The following is a 26,592-nucleotide window of genomic DNA, read 5'->3' as shown; positions in this document are numbered from 1 at the left end:
ACCAGAGATGTTTTCAGTGATTGGATGACCAGCATACTGAACATCAGTGTAAATGCAGTAAAATCTGAGACTAAAATAGGGAAAGAATAAGTTCAGAATTAAGACCGACCTATATTGGTATAACTATGTTACTCAGGGGTGTGAAAAATCCATATACCCAAGTGATATAGTTATACCAATCTAACTCACCCAACTAAAAAGTGCTACATCAATGGGAAACAAGTTTCAGAGGTATAGCCATGTTATTAATCTGTTTTAGCAAAATGTGTTAGCCTTTAAGGTGCCACAGGACTCCTTGTTCTTTTTGCTAAAACAGACTAACACAGATACCCCTCAAGAAAACTTGTCTTGAGCTCATCCATCTGCAAATCTACTAATATGATATATACCATCAAGTGACAGCAATGCCCCTCTGCCATGTATATTGGCAAAACCACACCGTCTTTATGCCAAAGGAGAAATGGACACAATTTAGGTATCAGGAATGGTAAAACATATACAAGTGCCAAATTTCGAAATAACCAACTATTCTGAAATGTCCCTTTCTCCTCGTGGAATGAGGTTTACAGGAATGTCAGAATAGCGAGCCTGAAATAACAGGCTTGTTGTGAAGACGTGAGATAGCTATGTCAGGATACTCTGGTATCCTGAAATAGCATTGCAGTGTAGACATAGCCTAAGGGGCCACAAAGCTCCTTGTTGTTTCTGTTTGTATGTGTCATCTTTGTATCTAAACTGATGACTATTGACTGTGTACCAATATTTCAATTGTGTTTGCTCCTAGGATAATATCTACAAGGTAATTTACATCCTGTCTGACCAGCGTGTTGTAAATAGACTATTCAAGTTGATGGTCCATTAACGGATAGTCAGCTCAGAAATTAGACCTTAGAAGAAGTCTGTCCCTGCCTGATGGGCCTTCCTATAGACATTTTAACCAGAGTATAGGTATTGGCTGCTCCTATGAGATACAGAAACATGCAAGGGCAGTGACTTCCTCATGTGACCTGAACAGCATCTGGAGCCTGTAATTTTTCACAAGCTAATAATGAGAACTTCCCTCCACATAGAAGAAGGTATACAAATCCCAGGAGGCATATCCATTTGGCCTCTCTCCTGCTCTTATCTCTGGACTTGTATTCCCACCAATGGGCTAAGGACCTTCTGATCTTTTGGAAATTACCAGAAACTTTACAAGCCAGTTGTTCATTCCATCATTGCTTCTCACCTGATACAAGAACTCTGCAATGGTTGTATGTAGTTGATTTCTTTGACCATTTTAATTCTCTCTTCTTTCTTTTCCCATATAAATAAACCTTTAGATATTGAATACCAAAGAACTGATAACAGCATGAATATTGAGTAAAATCTGAGTTATAAACTGAACTGACTATAAGGCTAGGATTAGAAGAACCATTTGTTTGATTAAATTGATTTTAAATAACTACTCATCATTAAGTCTAGATTCTGGGAGTGAAACGTAGAATGGGATAGCTAAGGAGACTGCATTTCTAATTTCTTGTTAACCAGCGAGGTTAGACAGAAGTTTACTTTTGTTACTAGACTGGTATATTGAATAGGAGAATAATCACTAATTTGGGTGGATTTGACCCATTTCTCAGCAATTTCTCCTGAATCTACTATTTTCAGGTGTAACCCACTGAGGCATGATAATTTAACATCACATTCTCTGCCTGATATTTTCTAGACTGTTCTAAGCAGAAGCTCAGAAGGTAGTTTTATATATTTTATATGAATGCTTATTACCTGCATTTTTGCTGCCATAACCAAACAGTTAATCCCATACCTGAAAGATAGCATCTGCAAGTTAGATAAAATGGAAAGATCAATGGGAAATGACAAAGCCCAGGATTAACGGGAGCATGAAAATAGAACAACTGCACTTGGATTTTCTGAGAGTTTATGCTTGTGCTCTCCTGTACAGAAACTTGGTGGAAATACAGAAAAGTGACAGAAAGAATCATGGACAGGAAGAACCATGCTTACATGATTGACTCACCACTACAGAAATTCCAGATTTTTTGGTAAAGCATAATATCCAAAGATTAGCCTATTCTTTGATTTTATTTTTATGTTGCTCTGTAGTTCATATTTATTTTTATCTTATTTCAATGCTTTAGGGAATTGTACTGCCCTTTTCTGATGATTAAAGACTTTCTTACGTGGCTCTTAGAAACCATGAAAATCAGAGTGAAAAGGTTGAAGTGCATCTCAGCCGAGAAGTGGGGACAGCCCGAAAATATCTGAATAAAAATGTACACCATCACAGTTAAAAGATAGCTGACATCAAATTCAGATATATACTTAAAAACAAAATTCTTGGGCCTTAATTTTGCTTCCCAGAAGCCACAGGCTTAGGTTGATTGTGGTTATTTTTCATGTTTCCTTCTAATTAAGACTTAATCCTTATATAGTTCTATGATTTTGAAGGAGTTGGATGGATTTGGTTATTATTCAAGGAATACAAAATCTTCATTCTGGGTTACATCTATGAATTTAACTCAGGTCATTAGATAAAAGAGAACCATTATATTTTGAAACATATTAAATGAACTGTGGAAAACAAATTGGTATTCTCAGTCCATCTTGCAAATTTTCACCTCATACTCTTTATTAAGTCTCAGTAGAAAGACCAGTGACTGAAAGAGGGCTTGTCTTCACTAACAGGGAGCTCACATCTGAAGCAATTGACACAGCAATTATTGAGTTAGTGGATCTAGTGAAGTCTTGTAAACCAAAGGCACAGCTCCCTCTAGCTGATTTTGGTACTTCAGCTCACAAAGAAGAGTAACTTAAGTCAACCAGAGAGCATGTCCCATTGATACAGTGCAGTGGGGCACCGGGATAAGTTGACCTAAGCTACATTGACTCCTATTACATTGACCCCAGTAGTGAAGACAAGCCCTAACTGTGCACACCTTTCTCACCTATCACGCTCTCAATCAGAAATGATTACACTGGCAGGGTTGAGTGGGAAGCATACAGTGTTCAGTGTTTTATTTGGTTGATAAGTAAAACTGAGGCTTTGTATTACTTGAACAATTAAACAGTTCAGGAGCAGTGAACTCACTAGAAACCCTTTCACAAACTGGTGTTTATCATTGCTGACAAAACATCTGCTTTGTGAGACAGGATAAGACAGAGAAATTAATTGTGGTATGTTCATTCATTAAACTCTCATTACTTGAGGCAAAATTGGAGTTCATATTGCAGTCTCATCTACACAGGGTTCTTAAAAACTGCTTGAATATTATGCATTGAGGTGCTAAATCAGCTGCTTTGTTGATTGGCTTGCCAATGCACCTCCAATCAAGTGCCCTTACCTCCATCACTGCTTCTAGTCTTGAAAGAATGAAAGTATTTCCCCCATGTTTGAATGTAAGACAGCTCTAAGTTAACACCAGTAGCTAACGCAAATGTGGTTTCCTGAGCTTTTTTCCCCCTCCAAATCACAAGACTGGTATAAAGTGCCCTTGCATTAGACTACCATATATAATGGTTTGACATCCAAATATAATATTGCAAGTGCACATTTTGCTTCTATAGAAGAATCTCAGAGGGGTAGGCATTTAGTCTGGAACTTTGAAAACCACAAGTAGACCTGTAACACCTTAGGGTATGTCTAGACTACTCTTTTTCAAAAGGAGAGGTGCAAATTCAGCGCTAATTTGCATATCTTCTTCCGATCACTTTTTCGAAAGTGGGTTTTTCAAAAGTTAAAGTAGTCTGGATGTATTTTTTTTTAGGTTTACATGGTTTTTCAAAAAAGGGGTTTAAAAAAAAGGCATCCAGACTACTTTCACTTTGGAAAAACCTACTTTTGAAAAAGTGATCGAAAGGAGATATGCAAATTAGCACAGAATTTGCATATCTCCTTTCGAAAAAAACCATAGCCTAGACATACCCTTAAGGTCTAACCAAAATATATAGAATCATGAGCTTTCATGGGCAAAATCTACTTCATCAGATGAAGTGGAGTGGAAACAACAGAAAGCAAGACATATATATCTATATTTTATATATCTATAAAAGCAGACAAATTGTAGAATATTAGAACTGGATTTCGAGAGATCTGTCGTCCAATCCCCTGCCCTCACAGCTGGACCAAGCACCATCTTGATCATCCCTGACAGATGTCTATTCAAGCTGCTCTTAAATATCTCTAGTGATGGAGATTCCAAAGCCTTCCTAGACAATTTATTCCAGTGTTTAACCACCCTGACAGTTAGGAAGTTTTTCCTAATATCCAACCTAAACCTCCCTTGCTGCAGTTTAAGCCCATTGCTTCTTGTCCTATCATAAGAGGCCACGGAGAACAATTTTTCTCCCTCCTCCTTGCAACACCCTGGGTATGTCTACACAGCAAAGTTATTTCGAAATAACAGCCATTATTTCAAAATAACTTTGAAATAGCAGAGTGCTTATTTCAAATTTGGTAAACCTCATTCTACGAGGAATAACGCCAAATTCAAAATAGCTATTTCGAAATAAGTGCTGTGTAGACACTTATTTTGAAATAGGGGGTCTCCAGCCTTAATAGGTTGCCCTGGTGGCCACTCCAGCCTCAACCAAGAATACTTATCTCTGTCCCCTGCTCCCCAGAGCCCTTAAAAGGGTAGACTCTGGCCACAGTGCCTGTGCCAGCTCCAAGCCTGCCAGCCCAGAGCCAGCAGTCACTGCCCCAGACCCAGTGGCCCCAAAACATGAGCCAGCAAGCCACTGGCAGACAGCCCTCCACTGCTCCCCAGGAGCAGTCTGTCAGCTCTCAGGAGCTAGCCAGGGCCCAGAGAAGGTGGGTGCCTTCCTGGTCCACAGTGGAGATCATGGACCTTATTCAGGTTTCGGGGGGATGCCCCCAACGTCCATGATCTCCACACTAAACAGAGGAATGCGGCCGTCTATGGCAGGATAGCTGCCAGCCTGGCCACCAAATGCCACATACAAACCCAGGAGCAGGTTTGCATGACAATCAAGTTGGTCTGGTGAGACCCCCAACCCTGAGCCCTGAGTTTCCCCTCCCTCTTCTTTCCCTTTCTTCTCCCTTCCAGCTACCTTCTCCCAGGTTTCTCCTTCCCCTCTCCTACCCTCTCTTCTCCCCTCTCCCGCCTTCTTTCCCCAGTCTCACCAGAGTTTCATTCCCTCCCCCCCAGTTTTGTTAAATAAAGAGAGTTTGTGTTCATGAAAATATGTGTATTTTATTTGACATCAGAAAGGGTGGGGTAAGTTGAAGGACGTGAGGGAGGAATGAGGCACAAGCCCCCAGAGGGGCACACCAGGAAGGCTCTTAGTGCTCCTCAGGGTAGAAGTTCTCCTGCAGAGCCTCCTGGATACTGACAGCCCCCCGATGGACCTCCCGGATGGCAGCATGCAGAAAGTGCAGCCAGGCTCGCAGAAACGCATCCAAGAGAAGCACCAGAGTGCCCAGGGGCAGCTCTGGCTTCAAGTTGCAGAGTGCTGTGGTGTCCCAAGTGAGGGCAACCAAAGCATGCAGAAACAAAATGCTTTGCTGTCCTTCATCGAGGTAGGCAAGCAAGCAGGGAAACCTGAGAACTGACTGTCCAGGGGGGTCCCTTTAAGCACAGACCTCAGATAGCCTCAGGCAGCAGCCCCACACAATATGTCCTGACCTGGTGCCCTGCTGGAAGTGGTTCCAGCCAGCCTTAAATGCGATTCAGAGTCCACTCAGAGTAGACGTGCTATTTCAAAATAGCAAAATGCAATTTCAAAATGCATTTTGTGTGTAGACGCGTTATTTTGAAATATTTTGAAATAACTATTTTGAAATAAGATATTTTGAAATAATGCTGAAGTGTAGAAATACTCCCTTATAAATACTTGAAAACTGCTATCATGTCCCCTCTCAGTCTTCTCATTTCCAAATTAAACAAACCTAGTTCTTTCCGTCTTCCCTCATAGGTCATGTTTAACCATTTGTGTTGCTCTTCTTTGGATCTGCTCCATTTTTTCCACATCTTACTTGAAATATGGTGCCCAGAACTGGACATAATACTCCAACTGAGGTCTAATCAGTGCAGAGTAGAGTGGAAGAATGATTTCTTGTGTCTTGCTCACAACACTCCTGTTAATGCATCCCAGAATCATGTTTGCTTTTTCTGCAACAGTGTCACATTGTTGACTCATATTTAGCTTGTGATCCATTATGACCCCTAGATCCCTTTCTGCAGTACTCCTTTCTAGACAGTCACTTCCCATTCTGTATAAATGAAATTGATTGTACCTTCCCAAGTAGAGTACTTTGCATTTGTCCTTATTAAACTTCATCTTTTTTACCTCCGAATATTTCTCTAGTTTGTCCAGATCATTTTGAATTATGATCCTATGCTCCAAAATACTTCCAACCCTTCCAAGCTTGGTATCATCTGCAAACTTAATAATCATACTCTCTATGCCAGGGCTACTCAACTTTGGAAGCCTCGGGTGCCACAATGATAGTAACAGCACATGCCGAGGGCTGCAACTTAAGTGTGGTTGCAAATACCAAATATAGATGCAAATAGCTTCTTTCACACTGATGGGCATGAATACAAAGATTAAGGCAAGACTACACAACAAGCAGGCCCCATTTAAGTCAGTTCTGCTGATGTTAATTAAATGCAATATTTACCTAATTTCCATCCATACAACAGCACTTTTAATTAGCAATGACAGTCCAGGAATTTAACTACGAAAACACATATTAACAGAACACCATTATATTGACTACTTTTTTGTTTTGGCTCCCACCCGCGGGCCACAAACCAATGGGCTGTGGGCCACATGTGGCCCATGGGACGCATGTTGAGTAGCCCTGCTCTAAGCCATCATCTAAAGCACTGATGAAGATATTGTACAGAACTGGTTCCAAAACAGACCTCTGTGCAGCCCCACTTTCCAGCACGATTGTGAACCATTAATAATTACTCTCTGAGAATGGTTATCCAGCCAGTTATGTACCCACATTATAGTAACACCATCTAGGTTGTATTTTGCTAGTTTATTGATAAAAAGGTTATGCGAGACTGTATCAAATGCTTTATAAAAATCTAGGTGTACCATGTCCACTGCTTCTTCCTTATCCATAAGCCTTCTTATCTTATGAAAGGAAGCTTTCAGATTTGTTTGACATGAATTGTTCTTTACAAATCCATGCTGGCTGTTACCTATCACCTTATTACCTTCCAGTTGTTTGCAAATGAATTCCTTTATTATTTGCTCCATTTTATCTTTCCTGGCGCAGAAAGTAAACTGACTGGTCTGTAGTTTCCTGGGTTGTTTTTATTTCCCTTTTTATAGATGGACACTATATCTGCTCTTTTCCAGTTTTCTGGAATCTCTCCCCATTTCCATGACTTTTCAAAGATGATAGCTAAAGGCTCAGATACCTCCTCTATCAGTTCCTTGAGAATTCTAGGATGCATTTTATCAGGCCCTGGTAACCTGAAGGCGTGTAAGTAATATTTAATTATTTTTTTAATTTTAACTTTTAAATCTACCCTATTTCCACTAGCATTCACTCTGTTGGGCATCCCGTCACCATCAATCTTGACAAAAACAGAAACAAAGAAGTAATTGAGCACCTCTGTCATTTCCAAGCTTCCTGTTATTGTTTTTCCCTCTTCACTGAGCAATGGGCCTACCCTATCCTTGGTTTTCCTCTTGCTTCTAATATATTTGTAGAATGTCTTTTTGTTACCTTTTACATCTCTAGCTAGATTGAGCTTGTTTTGTGCCTTTGCCTTTCTTATCTTGCCACTGCATACTTGTGTTATTTGCTTATATTCATCCTTTGTAATTTGTCCTAGTTTCCACTTTTTATACGACTCCTTTTTGTTTTTTAGATCATATATGATCTCCTGGTTGATCCAAGATGTTCTCCTGCCATATCTTCTATCTGTCTTACACAGTGGAAGAGTTTGCTTTAGGGGCCTTATTAATGTCCCTTTGAAAAACTGCCAACTCTCTTCAGTTGTTTTTCCTCTTAGTCTTGCTTCCCATGAGATTTTTCCAACCATCTCTCTTAGTTTATTAAAATCTGCCTTCCTGAAATCCACTGTCTCTATTATGCTGCTCTTCTTTCTACCATTCCTGTCAATTGTAGGATCTGTGTTAATGAGGCTAATTAAGTGAGCTGGATTTCACTTAGATCCAAGAGTCACAAGAAGAAAGACAAATCTAAATTTTCATTTACAAACACTTGATAACGAAGTGATAGCATCTTGATAGTGAAGAAAAGTTTAAAAACATGACTCTTTTGTAACCAATGAAATGATATTTGCCTTGGGCTGTGTCCAGACTCAGGGGTTTTTTCAAAAAAAGTAGCCTTTTTTCGAAAAAACTTCACCTGCGTCTAGACTGCAGCCACGTTCTTTCAAAATTAAATCGAAAGAACGCGGCTTTTCTTTCGACGGCGGTAAACCTCATTTCACAAGGAAGAACGCCTTTTTTCGAAAGTGCTCTTTCGAAAAAAGGCGTTCTTGAAAGCAAACAGGGCTTTTTAGAAAGAGAGCATCCAGACTCACTTGCTGCTTTCTTTCGAAAAAGCGGCTTGCTTTTTCGAAAGTTCCGCGTGCAGTCTAGATGCTCTCTTTCGAAAGAGGCTTTTTCGAAAGTAACTTTCGAAAAAGCCTCTTTCGAAAGAGGCTTGCAGTCTAGACATAGCCTAAGTGTGCAGATAGTCTGAACTGATAGCTCTATAAGGGGTTAACCACCTCATGAATTTGATCGGGTATAAATTTCATGACCAGTTGTTCTGGGGCCCCTTGCCAGAACAATGGGCCATGTCACAGAGAGGGGGAAACTGGGAAGAACCATATTATGGTCTGCCTAGAGTCACTGAGGACAGTTCTTGTGTTGTGGCAGATGAATTGTAGCACATGAGAGAGAACGAAAAAATCAGTAATGGGCAGGCCTGGTGGTTTCACAATAATTGTACTCTCTAGTCCATTCCTATGGAAGGATCTCAGTAGTGATACGGCTGCCCAAGGTGTGAATATGTTGTCTCTAGGAGAGAGATTTTATAACAGCATGGCAAAGAAGATCTGCCCATACAATTTTATTGAGAATGTAATGTTTAATGCAGTTTGCTTTTCCACAAATCAGTTCTCTTTCATTTGTGGCATACCAGTGACAAGCTATTATTAAAAATGATTATCTAAATTTAGTGGAGAAGTCTGAATACTTGGAGGAATATTCTGAAATCCCATTTATAGAAATTCTATGAAAAAAACGGTTATTATGCTGTTGGGTGAAGGAAGAATGCTGAATTCTGCAGTGCAATTTGGGACATTGAGGATCTCTCCCCCCGCAAAGAACTGGAATAAAATCTCTGTTACTTTGCACAGTCTATGGTGTGAGTTCTCACAACTTGTGCAAGTTTGTGATACTCCTTAGATAATGTCCTTTAAACAGTGCCAGAATATAGAAGTTAATCTGTAAAATTTTCACCATCCTTATTAACATTTTCCTATCCGATGTTTGCATTTTTACTCTAAGGGAGTACTGACTTGCTTCTGCTGGTTTAGCAGTCAACTTACACTGCATTTGTTTCATTTGGAGAAAGGAGATAACTACATATGATAATTAAGTCATCAATTTCTTCCAATTTCTACGATACTTCAGAAATCATACTGTTCTAATACATCACATTTTTCTCATGCATCACTGGTGGACCCTCATGACTTTACATAGTCAGTACTAAGAACAATATATAGTATTTTACACAATGAAGTATTACACATAATTTGTTCATTCAGAGTCCAAAAGGGAGAGCTGTGTTTCAAAACTACTTACAAAACTTACACATGACTTGGATGACCTCCGCAGGTCTCTTTCAACCCTATAATTATGTGAGGGCACAAGTTCTTAGGCAATTATAGAAAATTTGTCTGTTATGTTTATCAAATTATTTTCCATACCCAAAGAGAATAATATATATTAATGGTAGGGATGTAATGCTATAACCGTTTAAACGGTTAACCAATAAGCAAGAGTGTATCGACTACCATAACAGTTAAATGCTGGCTCCTGGCCCCACTCACTGCTGCCCCGCACTGCTGCCCCTGATACAGCCAAGTGCCCCTAACCACTGATACAGAGGCAGCAGTGCAAGGCAGCAGCAGGCTCCCCATGAGTGGGGCTGGGAGCCAGCATGTAATTGTTAAGGTAGCCAATAAGCTCACGTATCAGAGGCAACTGCATGAGGTGGCAGCTGACTTCCCAGGAGCTGGGCTGCAAGCAGAAGCTGATGTGGCCAGGCAGCTTAAAAGCACACTAGCTCTTGAAGAGCCAGCTACCACCCTATGTTGCAGGCTCTGTAGTATAAAACTTAGAGAAGCGGGCCAGCAGGAGAAGGGCCAGCAGCCAGAATATGGCTCCTGGCACGCACTGGCTGCCAGCCCCACTCTTGGAGAGTAAGCTGAGCTGCAGGCACTACAGTATAAGCTTCATGCTGCAGAGCCCACAGTGTGTAACCATGCAACTGCTAAGATTTTCAGTGGGTACAAGGTTACTTAATTATCCGCTTTTTAATATTCCTAATTAATGGCAGCTTACCTTATGAGAGACACTACTACCAGTCAGTATAGCAGGATATGATTGTGCTTTATAAACACACCCGGGGCAGGGCAAGAGCTACTGAAGTTAAAGGACAGTGTTGGCACAAGTACAAATGGGTATAAACTGGCCATTGACAAATTTAGGTTGGAAATCAGAAAATTTTAACCATCAGAGAAGTGAGGTTCTCAAACAGCCTCCCAATAGGAATAATAGGGGCAAAATATCTAACTAATTTTAAGGTGGCATTGCATACATTTATGAACAGGATTGATATAACTGTGATAACAGGGTATTGGATTCAATGACCCAGTCTTATGTCATGTCATCAGTGCACAAGGATACACAAAGAGACAGTAATTGCTCTGAATGAATTTACAATCAACTGCATACTCGCGGATGAACTCCTGAATCCACATGGAGCCCCACTGATTTCAGCAGGTTCCTCAAGGGCATACAGATTCACCCAGACAGACCAAATTGCAAGACTAGAGCCTTAAGGCTAGATCCACAGTGGGGACTTAAATGATCAGCATTTTAATGCTCTGTCTAGGTGCCCTTTTGCTTAGCAGAGTCCACAGACTCAAGTTAGACTCCTAGGCTCTCTATACAATACGGCTGTGTCTAGACTGGCAAGTTTTTCCGCAAAAGCAGCTGCTTTTCCGGAAAAACTTGCCAGCTGTCTACACTGGCCGCTTGAATTTCCGCAAGAACACTGACTATCATGTAAGAAATCAGTGCTTCTTGCGGAAATACTATGCTGCTCCCGCTCGGGCAAAAGTCCTTTTGCGCAAAAGCGTTTGCGCAAAAGGGCCAGTGTAGACAGCTCAGATTTGTTTTGCGCAAAAAAGCCCCGATCGCGAAAATGGTGATTGGGGCTTTTTTGCACAAAAGCGCATCTAGATTGGCCATGGATGCTTTTGCAGAAAAGCGTCCATGCCAATCTAGATGCCCTTTTCCACAAATGCTTTTAACGGAAAACTTTTCCGTTAAAAGCATTTGCGGAAAATCATGCCAGTCTAGACGTAGCCTAAATGGAGAGAGTTAGGGACTTAAACTAGCCAGTATAAAATGCCAAGGTGAGGGTAACACAGCCATGGGCAGACCTACTAGCTGGAGCCAGAGTCCACAGTTATGAGACAGGACTTAATAGGGATGTAAGCGACTACCCAATAAGCATAGTAATTGAGCGACTACTTGACTAGTCACTTCCCACTCCCCGCTGCTTTTGTATCAGGAGCAGCAAGGGGAGGAGAACCAGGAGCCAATGCTGAGGGGAACTGGCTTAAAAGCCAGTCTCTGTGATGTGGGGGGCAGTGTCAGGGGAGGCAGAGCGTACTTTAAAGGTAGTAAGAGCTCACATGCCTTAAAAACATGCCTGCTTTTCTGACATTTTTTTCGGAAAAGTGGACTCATTCTTTGGAGGCAGCAGAGCTTTCCCGGGATACCAGAGGTATCCCAGAAAAGTTCTGCAGTCTAGACATGCCCACAGTAATCTTACAGTTTACCACCAGTTTAGATGTACCCACAGTAATCTTACAATTACCCCCAGTTTTTCAGCATTTGTTAATTTTTCAACAATCTTGCTCAGCGTTTTCTTCTCAAACTTATCCTGTCTAGATGGAGATCATACTTGAACACAAATTATGCACAGACAGACTATCATCATCTGTGAAATTTTACTTTTTCTATGAATAACATAAAAAAATACTACAACAGTAAACTTCCGATAATCCGGCACCTTTAGGACCCAGGGGGTGCCGGATTATCAGATATGCCGGACTATCAGAAGGGGGGGCTATGAGGGGTCTGGGGTGGGGTGGGAGGGGATGCCACCCCCGACCCCTCATATCCCCCCCTTACGATAGTCCGGCTCTGCCCCAGGCGTCCCTGATTCAGCCGCTGCTGGTCAGTTTCAGCAGCAGCTGAATTGGGGACGCCTGCAATAGAGCAGCTGGGGTGCTGCCGGGTTGGTCCCGGCAGCTCTGCCCCGGGCTTCCTGGAATCAGCCACTGATCTGTTTCAGCAGTGGCTGAATCGGGGACCCCTGGGGCAGAGCAGCTGGGGTCCTGCCGGGTTGGTCCCGCAGCACCGTCCTTTGGCGCTGCGGGACCAACCCAGCAGCACTCCAGCTGATCTGCCCCAGGCGTTCCCAAGAGCAGCTGGGGTGCTGCCGGGTTGGTCCCGCAGCCCCGAGGGGCAGCGCTACGAGACCAACCCAGCAGCACCCCAGCTGCTCTGCTCCCGGCTTCCCCGATTCAGCTGCTGGTCAGTTTCAGCAGCAGCTGAATGGGGGAAGCCTTTCTGGCTGCCCCAGCACTTCCGGGTTCCTGATGGTGCCGGACCATCAGGAGTCCCGGAGCATTGGATGCCGGACTAATGGAGTTTTACCGTATAACATCTTTACATCCTCAGGAAATTCTAAATTCAGAGATGAATGATATAACCAGCTTCAAGAACTCATTCAGACAATTCCATGTAGCCAGTCCATACCTCAAGAGATCCCTCAGGGTATGTCTACACTACCCTCCTAGTTCGAACTAGGAGGGTAATGTATGCATACCGCACTTGCTAATGAAGCCCGGGATTTGAATTTCCCGGGCTTCATTAGCATAAGCGGGGAGCCGCCATTTTTAAATCCCCGCTGCTTCGAACCCCGTGCAGCGCGGCTACACGGGGCTCGAACTAGGTAGTTCGGACTAGGGTGCCTATTCCGAATTACCGGTACACCTCGTTTCACGAGGAGTAATGGTAGTTCGGAATAGGCACTTAGTCCGAACTACCTAGTTCGAGCCCCGTGTAGCCGCGCTGCACGGGGTTCGAAGCAGCGGGGATTTAAAAATGGCGGCTCCCCGCTTATGCTAATGAAGCCCGGGAAATTCAAATCCCGGGCTTCATTAGCAAGTGCGGTATGCATACATTACCCCGCTAGTTCGAACTAGCGGGGTAGTGTAGACATACCCTAATATATTCTGAAATTTGTTATACAGTAGTTCATAGTAAGCTTTCAATCTGAAGATATCATGTTCATGTGGGAAAGTAGCTATGGACCATTAGGCGCATTATTCTTTAAATAAATATGGTAGCCTACTTATTTTTAATTAATTAATGCTATAATACCCGAAACCATGAAATGTAGTTAAATAACGTTGTCTTTATTTACTCATGGCACAATTAGTGCATAGAAATTGAGAACTCAGTTCCTGGTGCCAGTTAATAGCAGTACAGCAACAGTTTGAAGTGGACTTTGGGCAACATAAGTGTAGTTTCCCTGAGAGACACTCAAAAGAATATCATTACACAGAAGCTAAAGATGAACACTGTAACAAAAGTATTAAGTTTCTGCTCCTGCATTGGGATTATCATGGGCATAGGTCTGCTCATGCAGAATCTGAATCTAAATACATTCATAGTTTCTTGCCAAACATTATTCCACAGAATAACACTGGTTTTAATTTTCAAAAAGATTAACCAGTGTTTAAACATGCAAACCACTATTTTTTTAAAGAAGGTACTACATTTTAAAAAATACAGTGCTCCTTGCTTTTGAATTCTTTTTTAAAAAAGTGGTCTCACTCAAATCCTAACCTTGCCTCTGGACTTTTTTAGTTCTAGCACTAACACTTTCAAATTAGGTTTTATGAAGAAGATCCTCAGATCCTTAATTACAGCTGCATCTGCAAAAGTGTATTAAAGGCTCAAAACAGTGAACAGATTTTTTTTACTATTATAATAAATGGCAGTTTAACACATACTTTGTCACTAACCCAATAAGGAAGGCCAACAGTCAAATTTCCTTTAAGTGCTTAACCAACTGGTGAGATACTTTTCACACAGTATTAGAATATAAAACTAAAACATAGTGCCTTGAAACTATCTATAATAGTTTAGTCTCGGCGCACTACGCTGGTACCTTGCAGTAGAGTGCTTTCTGGAAAAGAGGTTTGCTTAGCCAAAGACGAGGAAAGTTTGATCAATAAAAACCTCTCCACTGATCTTTAATTTTCTCTAACCAGTGCTTCAGCCTTATTTAATTCCTCAGTTTCCAGCTACACAATAAGGCCATAAAATATATTCCAATATAAGCCATCTTGGTGCTCAACTTGATACTTTCATTTGTTATTGTGCAAATTACTGATAAATTGTACTCGGTTACCTGGTTTGATTTCATTTGGTTTACATTGCACTTCTTCAACACAGTCTGCCGGAAACCATCCAACAAGTCCTCGGGTGCTTCCTTCCCAGAATCCACCTTCACCAATGCTTAAAACTAAACACAAAAGAGAAAGACAAATGGAACATTAGCCTTTTCACCCCTTTCCCTCCTCTGGAATAAATGTAAATGCTAAGATTGTTTAAACAATGAGTCAGATATGCATAGAACACTGATGAACATCAACCCAGCACAATAAGTCTAATTCTGCTTCCCAAAACACTTTCACAGAATCAGACAGAGCTCAAGTGCACATATGGTTCCCTGGGTCTTACTATGAACTTTTAAAATATACCTATGTATTCTGCAATATTGATGTTATGAATAATTAATTTCAGTAAGCACATCCAACTACTCTGAGACCCAGAGTACTGATGTGAAGGATTAATAACCTCAAGGGTTCACTTGCCATGAGCTGAAAATTCTTGGAAATGGATGCCCTAACCCAGTGTTTCTCAACCATTTTTTTTATAAAGTACCCCTTTTAAAAAAAATTATAAGTACCCCCCCAGTACTTACAGTTTTCAGATGCACACAATTTTTTTCTACTGTTGCAACAACTTAATCGTAACCAGGTGGGCGATGAAATTTTTGGATGTAAAAAGTACAAAATAATAAAACATTGTAAAACGTAACTGGAATTTGGAGAAAACTGAATTTTTTTTGTGCTGACATACCCCGCAGACTTCTGTAGAGTACCCATAAGGGTAATCGTACCACTGATTGAGAAACATTGCCCTAACCTAGCAGGGAGCAGGTTAGTGCTGGTATTTGTGTGTGCGCCTATGGGTGGTGGAGAGGCGGGAGGAGGGAGATGCAAGCACTGAACTCCCACATAGACCTTTTAAGTATCCTTCTCCAGCCAAGGGACAAAGAACCATTCAAGGTATTGTCACTAGTTTGGACCGCTTGTTCTAGACGTAGACAGATCTGTATCATGCTTGGAGCACAGCTTTGCAAGGGGAGTTCTGAATTCACAGGCTGCCATTTGCCCCAGGAGTTGAAGTCGCGTCCTTGCTATGGTTTGAGGGCTCAGTAGTAGTGTGTAAATGAAGCTGGACATTAAAGCAAACTTGTCCATAGGAAAGTACTCTCTGGCAAGTGTGAAGTCCAGATTCTATCCATTGTACGGGTGTAAAAGCATATTGTTTGATGCTGATTTGAAGGCCTAGAGTGTGGAACAGGGATAGGGCCATACTGGTTGTCAACTAAACCTTGAGAAAGGAACAAGAGACAGTTTTTGAGACATGGAAAACAATTACTCGTATCTGATGAAGATGGACTGTAATGGCCAACAGGACTTTTGTCAAGATCCTCAGGACAGTTGAAAGGGCAACGGTCAGGACACATTACTGATAGTGATTTGTGTCAATGATGAATCATGGGATGTGTCTGTGGAAGAGCTGCACAGCTCTATGAAAATACGTATCTTGGTGGACAAGGGTAATGGAGCAGGCCCCTAGATCCCAAGGTGGGACTATCAGCGCTGAGGACTAAGATGTTTAAAATCCTGAAATCAAGAATGGGTCTTCATCCTCCTTTTCTCTTGGAACCAGAAAGTAGAACTCTTTTCCAAGGAAATACAGGAGAGAATTCAGCACGTGTTGTAAAAGACCCTGTGAGACAGGTCCCAGGAGTGTTGAAGAGGTGTGAGAGGGATGGAGATGAACAAGATGGAATTTAAATTACCTCGAGGTTTCATATGTCAGATGATGAGCTTCTAGGAAAGGGAAAATGGGAGATGCAGACTCCATAATTTTGATGGAGAGTGGGTTGGTGCAACAAAGGATTCAGGTTGGTGCAACCCTCAACCAATGTGTCAAATACAATCACTTAGAAGAAATCATTGAGCAATGTCATTAGGAGGATGACTCCATCTTAAGAAATCTGACCTGTTTCTGTGTGGCTCAGTAGAGGTTTGGTAGTGGATAGATGAAGATTGCTGAGCTGTTTTTGATCTGTGGCAGGTATACAGATGCCAAGAGTTTGTAAAATTGCCTTGTATTTGAAAGAGTGGAAGGATCACTCTTTGACAACAGAAAGAGTCTAATTTTTCGAAGGGAAGGTCCTCTAAGATATTGTATACTTTTCAAGACAGGCCAGAGGATTGCAGTCATGACATACCACACCACACCACATGACTACGGCACTAACTAAAGAACTCAAACGTGTGTCCATACTGAGGACAGGAAGCTGCTGGAGTTGCTGCAGGATAAATGCTTCTCCCCCCGCCCGGCAGCTCCATGCCCATGTCCTGAGCCCCTAGCTGGGCAGGGGTTATTAAACAGCTGCAGGGCTTAGAGGGAACACTGGTGGTGATTCCTCTATTCCTAGCTCCTGCTCTTTTGGAAGCTCTTCTTGAGGAATAGGGTCATGAACCCTCTTGCACAGCATTACAATGTAGAACTGATTGCCATAGGGGACCCAAGGATTCTAGAAATCTGATGAGGCATAACCAAATGGGGTAGGACCTAAGGGAAATCCTGCCGGGGTTGATAAATCAGAAGTCTACTGGAGTGTCTCATACTCAGGATGTGCCTTAAGGGAGGGAAGCTGTAAAAGGAAGCTGGTGGAATCTTTCCCTATGTCTAGTGAAGTAGCTACAGATTTTGTGGCCTGCACTGTGCAGGGGGTCAGACTAGATGGTCATAATGGTCCCTTCTGACCTTAAAATCTATGAGTCTATGTCAGTACCAGAGACTGAGGAGAGAGCAGTAATCACTTTGGTACTGGGGGCTGAGTCTTCATGAGATAGCATGCGAGCACCAGAGCTTACACTGGCTCCAGAACAACTGTTGGTACCTGCAGGAAAATTCTCAGCAGAGCCAATTTCTGTTTTTCCAGAATATGAAAATCAGTACAGGAGAGGAACCTGAATGATGCTGGTAACTCTGGGAACTGTTCCTTGGGAGTAAGTATGTTGAGCAATATGGGGGATGATGAACAATTTGTGCACTTCTTGTCATGACACCAGGAGGATATTAAGGAGGATGTTTGAAGTCCTTGTTTCCCAACGAGTCCATGCATTTTAAATTATTCAATTCCAGTACCAACACTGGTGCCACCGGGGGTTACTTGCTGGTAGCCTTCTTGGAACTGGAAGTCTTTTAGATGGTACCAAAGTCTTAATACCACAGGAGGTAGGAGCCTCAGCAGTACCTACACTAAGATACACATCCTCCTTGTTCCTTGGCTTTAAGGGTGAACTTTCCTCTCATCATGGGCTACTTCTCTAGGAAATAGGGCCTTTTGTATTAGAGTATTTAAAAAAAGAGTCTGAAAGCACACCATGTATTTTTTGCTTACCAGATCCAAGGCTGGCACAGCCACCAGAGCATTCTGAGCTGTTGACACCAATGTTTGGAGGGGCTCTCAGATCCTGTCAGTCTCAGGGAACACTCCATTAGTAGCAGTTTCAATCTGTTCTCCCTCAGCATTCTGGATTTGTGTTTGAAGCCAGAACAGACCTTGTACTTAAAGGGGATGAGAAACTCTCCAAAGCAGAGAAGATCAGTGAATGTCTGTTACTGAAGGGGAAGGACAGGCGGTACACCCGGCTAGGTGTGAAACCCAGAATTTTTGGCATAACACACAAGAGTCTACAGACAAAGCCCAAACTAGGATCTGACTGAAAATAGTGGAATGATCCCTCTCAAAAAGGACAAGCTAACCAAACCAAACAACCCACACTACAATAACAAAGGTAAGGGATGAATAAGGTATGTATTGGACTCTGTCACTCCAGCTCAAGCTGTAAGTGGCTGAGAAGGAATGGAAGTGGCTATAAATCTGCCTCTGGAACATGAAGTATAGGGTACATAGACACTGATGACAAAAATGTCCAATTGAGAGTGCACTGGTATACACACTACCTTTATGCAGAGCAACCATGGACATAACAATTTGAAGAGTGCAATACTTTATTTAACAGTTAACACCAGAAACTTGGAATCTGGGTCAAGCAATATGAATTTAATGGTGTGAGCACAAAATGAATACTTGCATATCCCAAATCTAGTATACACAATGTGGATAACTTTTGAAATACTTTGCTGATTTTCACAGTGGAAGAAAATGACAATGGAAAGTGAATGGCCTTCTTCTAATAAGAGGAAAAGATTTACTTTGCATAGGTGATCATCTTGAAATTTCTCTTATTAGAAACTGCTCAAGAATTGGGACAGAGGGTTGCAGAACAACAATGTAAATACAATACTAATACCAAACATTTAGAATAAATGATGAACAATAATTAAAATAACCCTAAAATATGTTTTTCCAGATAAGATGTTTAAAGAAGCTGAGAAAAATCACAGAACATTTAGTAACTCTTTATAATAAGAAGCTCGAGATATTCCCCCCAAAAAGAAAAGAAAATTAATATTGAGTTGTGTACGCATTTTAAACATAAATAGAAAAACTAATGCCAAACACTTAAAATAGAGAATAATTTGATCACACACACATACACCCCTCCTTGTGAGACATAATGAAGCTTTAAAACAAGAGCATCTGGTTCTTATTGCAACTGCATTTTACATAAGTGCCAGTCTACTGACTTCAGTGTAGTGATGTGAAAAGTTAACCAGTTGACCAGTAAGCATCACTCAATGGATGATGTTTACCGGTTCTGGTTAACCAGTGGGGGGCTGGGAGCAACTCCTGCCATGGGCCTGCCAAGGATATGGGTGCTCCTGTCCAGCTGGAGCAGCCCTGGGACAGCTGGAGCAGTTCCCACACAAGCAGGGGCTGCTCTGGCTGGGCTGGAGCAGCCCTCCCTCCACCCGCCCTCCAACCCTCCCTTTAATCAGTTAACCGGTTAAACATCATGGTTAACTGGTTAACCAATTAAATGGGATTTTACATCCCTACTTCATTAGATTTGAATTTCAAGCTGTATCAATCAAGTTAAGTGATATGGATAATCAAACCCATGCATGGCAGGAAATATGTCTTCTTTAATACTAACAGCAAATCTAGTTGTCACACTTGAGAATGCCTGTATATAATTAAAGATGGTATTAATGTTTACCTCGATTTAAAGGAGTAATGCAATAGTATCTATTTCTGATAATCCCTATTAATGTCTGTAAAATACTTAACAGGAAAATGTTTCTCTTCTGACAATTCTATTTGTTTTAGAGTTTATATGTATAGACCAGAGGTGGGGAATCCGTGCTGGTGCTCTAGTCCCCCTGCCACCCAATGTGGTGCTGGAGCTCACAAATCTAGTAGCCTGGGTCCCTCTAGGCTCTGGTGTGTGAGGGCAACGTGGGGAATGCCTCTCTTTCTCAGTCAGGGACCACGTCAGTGAGGGTTTGGGGTTTTATTTTATTTTTGTTGTTTTTGTGTGCAGCCCCCAACTAATTTTAATGTGGTTCAGTGGTTCCTTGAATAGACCTTACAAAATGCATATTTCAAATATTATACCTAAAACATAGTAATTTATAAACTTAAATCCAAAATCCTGCATGACTTCACTTATACACATGGGCAGTCCTACATGTATATAAGTGGTTGCTGGATCCTGGATTTGGGGCCCTCATCTGACTGAGTGCTCTTACCTCCCACTGATGACGATGAATATGTATGAACTTTTACTCAGGCTATATACAATAAGAGACCTGACAGAATTTCAATGCATTTTTAAAAGCTTCCTGAAAGCCATCGATATTTTGTGTGCATTAACAATCCTAGATCTGTGTTTTAAAAGGAAAAAAAATACAAAGCTAGTCTTGTGTTTTAAAGACATTAACAGAAGAAACTCAGTATAAATGTGTGGACCACTCATGAAGAAAAAAAGCCCCAGAACTATTTATGTTGCTGAAATATCCCATTTGCTTTTGGAAGTAGTTACAGTATGTGCATATATATGCACACAAATCTATCTTTCCCAGTTGAGCTATCTTTTCCCAGTTGTGTAAATTGTGTTTACAATTCCTACAACAAGCAAAATTCAATATTCTGTGACTAAGGGTACATCTACACTGCACAGCTATTTCAGGGTGCCTCTGGTATCCCGAAATAGCTACCCCGTCTCTACACAAGCCACCCGTTATTTTGAAATATTTTTCTAAATAATGGGCATGCTATTTCGCCATCTCAGTAAACCTCATTGTGGGTATATCCAGACTACACGGCTCCGATGATGGAGACATGTAGATTAGGTTTCTAGACATAGGAAAATGAAGTGGCAATTTAAATAATCGCCATTTCATTTACATAAAAATGGCTGCCGCACTGTGCCGATCAGCTATTTGGTGGCAGAGCACGGTAGTCTGGACGCTCCGCGGTCGACAAGGGAAGCCTCATGGAATGAGGTTTACCGGGGTGGTTGACAAGGACTTCCCTTGTCGACTGCAGAGCGTCCAGACTACTGCACTGTGCCACCAAACAGCTGATTGGCACAGCACGGCAGCCATTTTGATGTAAATGAAGCAGCAATTATTTATTTAAATCGCCGCTTCATTTTCCTATGTCTAGTAAACTAATCTACATGACTCCATCGACGGAGCCATGTAGTCTAGACATACCCTGCATGAAGGATAAGGGACAGCTCAAAATAGTACATTATTTTGAAATTTGGAGCTATGTAGACCCGCCAAATTTCAAAACAAGCTGTTTCAAAATAAGATACGCAATTTGTGTAGTGCAAATTGCATATCTTATTTTGAGTTTAGGGTGCTGCATAGACGCACCCTAAATTAACAGCACAGAGGCAGAGATCTGCCTCTGAGCTACCACCTTTTGTAACCATGCCTTTGTTGGTCACAACTAATAATACCAAATACAGGAAAAACTACTGAGAAATGGAGCAGATTTAACCCAGAACTTGATTTACACTGCAGTAAGTGATATGAATAATCAAACTCATGCATGGCAGGGAATGTACTTTATAACCCAAAATTGGTGATTACTCTCCCGTAAGATAAATCAAAGCAGCGAAGAAAGTAAACTCTTGTTTAAACATCTAGGATGTGTCTAAACTACATGGCTCCATTGATGGAGCCATGTAGATTAGGCTGATCGGCAGAGGGAAATTAAGCCGCGATTTAAATAATCACGGCTTCATTTAAATTTAAATGGCTGCCACGCTGAGCCGACAAACAGCTGATCAGCTGTTTGTCAGCTCAGCGCGCTAGTCTGGACGCTCCTGTGCTGACCTGAAAGCCCTTTATCGACCTCCCTATTATGCCTCGTAGGATGAGGTTTACCGGGGAGGTCGATAAAGGGCTTTCATGTCGACAGGGGAGCGTCCAGACTGCCCCGATCTGCCAACAAACAGCTGATCGGCAGAGTGGGGCAGCCATTTAAATTTAAATGAAGCCGCAATTATTTAAATCGCAGCTTCATTTCCCTTTGTCAAACAAACAAATCTACATGGCTCCGTCAACGGAGCCATGTAGTCTAGACGTACCCCTAGCTAACAAGATGTCAGAGGAACATGTCCTTTGGCATTCCAGTCCTTGTATGTATGTATCTACCTAGCTACCTTCTTTCCTTTACATTTCAGATATTTAAGGAATGGCAACTATGTGATAATTGCATAAGACCTGAGTGATATACTGATCTGGCTGTGTGGCAAAAACACTGACTTAAATGATGAGTAGTTATTTAAAAACAATTTAATCAAACAAAGGTTTCCTCTGATCCCAAAGGATCAGCCACACACTAAGTTCAACATATCACTCACATCCTACCTTATAAGCACCCTGTTACCAATCCTTTAGTGTGTGTGTGTGTGTGTGTGTGTGTGTGAGTGAGAGAGAGAGAGAGAGAGAGAGAGAGAGCTAAAATTGACTAAAAGAATCAAATACACACAAGAATTGCAAAATGTTGATTCAGGCTAGGGATGTTAGCATATAGTCATATAAACGATTAACTGATAAGCCTGATCTTATCTGTTAATCCAAACTACTACACCCCCCTGTTGCTGCCTCTGTATGAAAGGCAGCAAGACTGGGGGGGAGGTGAGGAGCTGGCTCGCGTGAAGCCACCATCCCCCCACCTGCTGCCTCCCACAGAGGTAGCAGAGTGAAGTTGGCAGGGAGCTCCCTGGGAGTGGGGCAGGGAGCCAGGAGCACACTGGCTGCCAGCCCCACCCCCGGGGAGTATTTTAATAACTGTGTAACTGCTAAAAATTGTTGCAGCTGCACAATTACTAAAATAAACAATATCTAACATCCTTACTTGTAGCAGTGATGGAATAAACTGCTGGCTCAAGTCAAGTCTCTAGTTGCTTCCAACTTCATTGGAAGGTCCTCAGACTTTTGGTTAGAATGTTCCCATTATTACCAGTTCATAGTACAGAGGCTAGAACAGGAAAGAGGCAAAATAGAGAGGTTTCCCCCCACGTTTTATATCTTCTGCCATGTGGAGGGAAATCCACAGTTTCAAACCAAGCCCTCAGTGCAGCTTGTGGAAAATTAAAGGTAAAGATGCAGTCAGGAGTCATATGGGCAAGTCACATGTCTATGTCTGATTTCACTTAGTCATTTGTAGTATAAGCCATTACCTGTACTTCAGATGGAACCTTCACAGGAAAGTCCATTCTGTGTAGATGGGTGTTTTCCATTGTGAGGTAAGAATACTTTGTATAGAACATTTATCTTGAATAATCCCTTCAAGATATTCAGGCTAAATATTTTGTGGGCATTACCACAGGAGAAAACATATTTGAAATATAGATATAGAGCCAATACTCATAATTTCAAATACAAAAATGATACATGCATACAAATGACATAAACATTAGCAAATCATATCCTTTCTTTCGACACACTCTGTATAAGATTTGTTGCGATTATTAATAGAGGTAGCAACAGTGATCTACTTGGTCATATTTTAATCAGGTAACGTCACACTTCTCATCATATAAAACATGAAGGCAAATTTTGCTCTTAGTTACACTGACGAAAATCCAGAACAACATAAGAGAGGACTGAGGAAACCTCGTCTTTAATATTCATAGAAGAACAGGGTGTGTGTCTTTGTATGTGAAGGAACAGATGGAAATTTATTAATAAGATATTATTTAATTTATTGTATGATTGAGTACCAAGTTAGGATTGTAGATCAATTTAATTAAAAGAATGGAAACTACCAGGGATTCCTGTCAGATAGAAGAGATAATGAAATGTATGACAATGTAGGACTCTAGTTGCAAATCATTATTTTTGGTATAGATAGTTCTCAGCATCTAATCTCTATCATGATTTCATTTTGTTGACTGACAGGAAGGAGAATTTAGACTGCTATGAAATGAGAAAGATTGCTTCCTTCCCCTAGGGTGTGTCTAGACTACATGCCTCCTTCGACGGAGGCATGTAGATTAGCCAGATCGGAAGAGGGAAATGAAGCCGCGATTAAAATAATCGCGGCTTCATTTAAATTTAAATGGCTGCCCCGATCTGCCGATCAGCTGTTTGTCGGCAGATCGGGGGAGTCTGGACGCGATGCCCCGACAAAGAAGCCTTTCTTCATCGACACAGGTAAGCCTCGTGAAACCAGGTTTACCTGTGTCGATGAAGAAAGGCTTCTTTGTCGGGGCATCGCGTCCAGACTCCCCCGATCTGCCGACAAACAGCTGATCGGCAGATCGGGGCAGCCATTTAAATTTAAATGAAGCCGCGATTATTTTAATCGCGGCTTCATTTCCCTCTTCTGATCTGGCTAATCTACATGCCTCCGTCGAAGGAGGCATGTAGTCTAGACACACCCTTAGTTAGTATTTTATTAATGTAACTCAAAGCTATTACTTTTATGCTTTGAATTACATGGATCCTTCTGTTTCCATGCAGAATTTATATTTTGGTTTATTATAAGTCAGCTGAGTATTTCACATATACAGGAAAAGTTTGACATGTTCATGGTAGTAGCAGCTGACAGTGGATAGACCATCTTCATCAAGATGGAAAAAAAAAGGTGTGTTTCTTTGTGTCCATATGTGAATTCAAGATAAAGAGTGACAGTTACATATCACAAGTTGATTCCAAAGAGTTCCACTTTGGATCATCATTAAATGAAAGTTTAAAGTGTTATCAATTACTAACAATGGAAGTTTGGCAGAACTATACAGGACACCTGCTTGAAAATATGGTATCCTTGGAAAGAACTAGGGTGATAGGTAGTGCATTGGGTAGAATGTATTAGTTCAGAGTCAATGATTAATATGCTATATAACAGGAGTGGGGAACTTTTTGGGGGGTCAGCAAAAAAATCAGTTGTGGCAAAAAAAATACCCCCTCACTGATGTGGCCCCAAATTGAGAAGCAGAAAGACACTCCCCACATTCCCCTCACACACCAGAGCCGGGGGACCCAAACTAGAAGATTTTGTGGGTGACTTTTAGGCTCATGGGTAGGTTCAAAACGAGGGGTTCAGTGTGTGGGTGGGGGCTGCCAGGAAGTAGGCTTGGGGTGTGGGGTCTGGGTGCTGAAGTGGTTTGGGATTTGGAGGGTGTCTAGACAGAAGGTAGGGAGCAGGAGTGGGGTGATGGTTAGGGAAGTAAAATCCCATTTAATTAGTTAACTGATTAACTGATTAAATGGGGGTGGTCGGGGGGGAGGGGGGCTACTCCAGCCCACCCAGCCTGGGTGTGTCACAGATGAGCACTGCTCCTGGCCTGCCTGGGCTAGGCATGCAACAGATGGGAGCTGCAGACCCTGTGGTTAACTGTGTCTGGTACGTATTAGCTAGTAAGAGTGATGCTTACTGGTTAACCATTCACATGTTACCTATTGTGGGTCTAGGTGGGAGGGGGTACAGGAGCAAGCTGTGGGCTGGGGGGTCTGGGAAGGTGGTAGGGTGCAGAAGCAGGCTAGAAGGAGAGTCTAGATGGGAGGGGTGTAGGAGTGTGCTGGGATTTGGGAGGTCTGGAAGGATGGTAGGTTTAGAAGTGGACTGGGGGCATGGGGTCTGGATGATGGAGGGCCTTTGTGGGTGCAGCTTCCTGGGGATGCACTTGTTCCATGATGTTGCCAGGCATCACCCTGTGCTGCTCCTATTGGCAGCAAGTACGGCCAATCAAGCGCTTTGCTGCTCTGCCATCTCCCCAGGTGGGGGGAAAGAAGGTGATCCACTTAGCTTAACAGAGGAGCTTATAAGGAAGCTAACAAGAGGTGGAAATTTGGACAGATGACTAGGGAGGAATATAAAAATATTGCTCAAGCAATCAGGGGTGAAATCAGGGAAGCCAAAGCACAACTGGAGTTTTAATTAGTAAGGGATTTAAAGGACAACAAGAAGGGTTTCTTCAGCTATGTTAGCAACAAGAAGGTCAGGGAAAGTATAGGACCTTTACTGAAAGGGGAAGCCAACATATTGATGGATGATGTGGAAAAAGCTAAAGTACTCAGTGCTTCCAGATCACTGCACCGGGCAGCACAAGATTAGGTGCGGGGGAGGGAAGTGAGCAGCCCTCAGTAATTAAAGAACAGATTAAGGACTATTTAGAGAAGCCGGACTTGCACAAGTCCATAGGGCCAGATCTAAGGGTACAGAATTGGCTGATGTGATTACAGAGCCACTGGTTGTTATATTTGAACATTTGTGGTGGCTGGGTGAAGTCCTGGATGATTGGAAAAAAGCAAAAGTAGTGTCCATCTTCTGAAAAGGGAAGGTGAAGAATCTGGGGAACTACAGACCAGTTGGTATCACCTCACTTCCTGGAAAAATCAGGGAGCAGATCCTCACAAATTCATTTTGAAACACTTAGAGGAAAGGAAGGTGATCAGGAACTGTCAGCATGCATTCATCAGGAACAGTCATGCCTGATCTACCTAACTGATTACAGTGATTGGATTGAC

The 26,592-nt window shown here is 42.0% G+C and overlaps 1 protein-coding gene and 1 long non-coding RNA gene across 12 annotated transcripts in view; one reads left to right on the top strand and one right to left on the bottom strand.

Annotated features, from left to right (window-relative positions):
* The window catches only part of SHANK2 (SH3 and multiple ankyrin repeat domains 2), a 690,873-nt gene that overhangs the window by 347,891 nt on the left and 316,390 nt on the right, over positions 1 to 26,592 (bottom strand). For all 11 annotated transcript variants that reach the window (XM_075927697.1, XM_075927699.1, XM_075927698.1 and 8 more), the window contains one exon: positions 14,729 to 14,842. In XM_075927697.1, coding sequence (XP_075783812.1) covers positions 14,729 to 14,842 — 114 coding nt within the window. The remainder of the gene's footprint in view (positions 1 to 14,728; positions 14,843 to 26,592) is intronic.
* The window catches only part of LOC142829168 (uncharacterized), a 139,876-nt gene that overhangs the window by 29,087 nt on the left and 84,197 nt on the right, over positions 1 to 26,592 (top strand). The window lies entirely within an intron of this gene.

Source organism: Pelodiscus sinensis, chromosome 4 (assembly GCF_049634645.1).
Source record: "Pelodiscus sinensis isolate JC-2024 chromosome 4, ASM4963464v1, whole genome shotgun sequence".
In the NCBI taxonomy this organism is placed as follows: domain Eukaryota; kingdom Metazoa; phylum Chordata; order Testudines; family Trionychidae; genus Pelodiscus; species Pelodiscus sinensis.
This window is presented reverse-complemented; position numbering and strand designations above follow the sequence as displayed.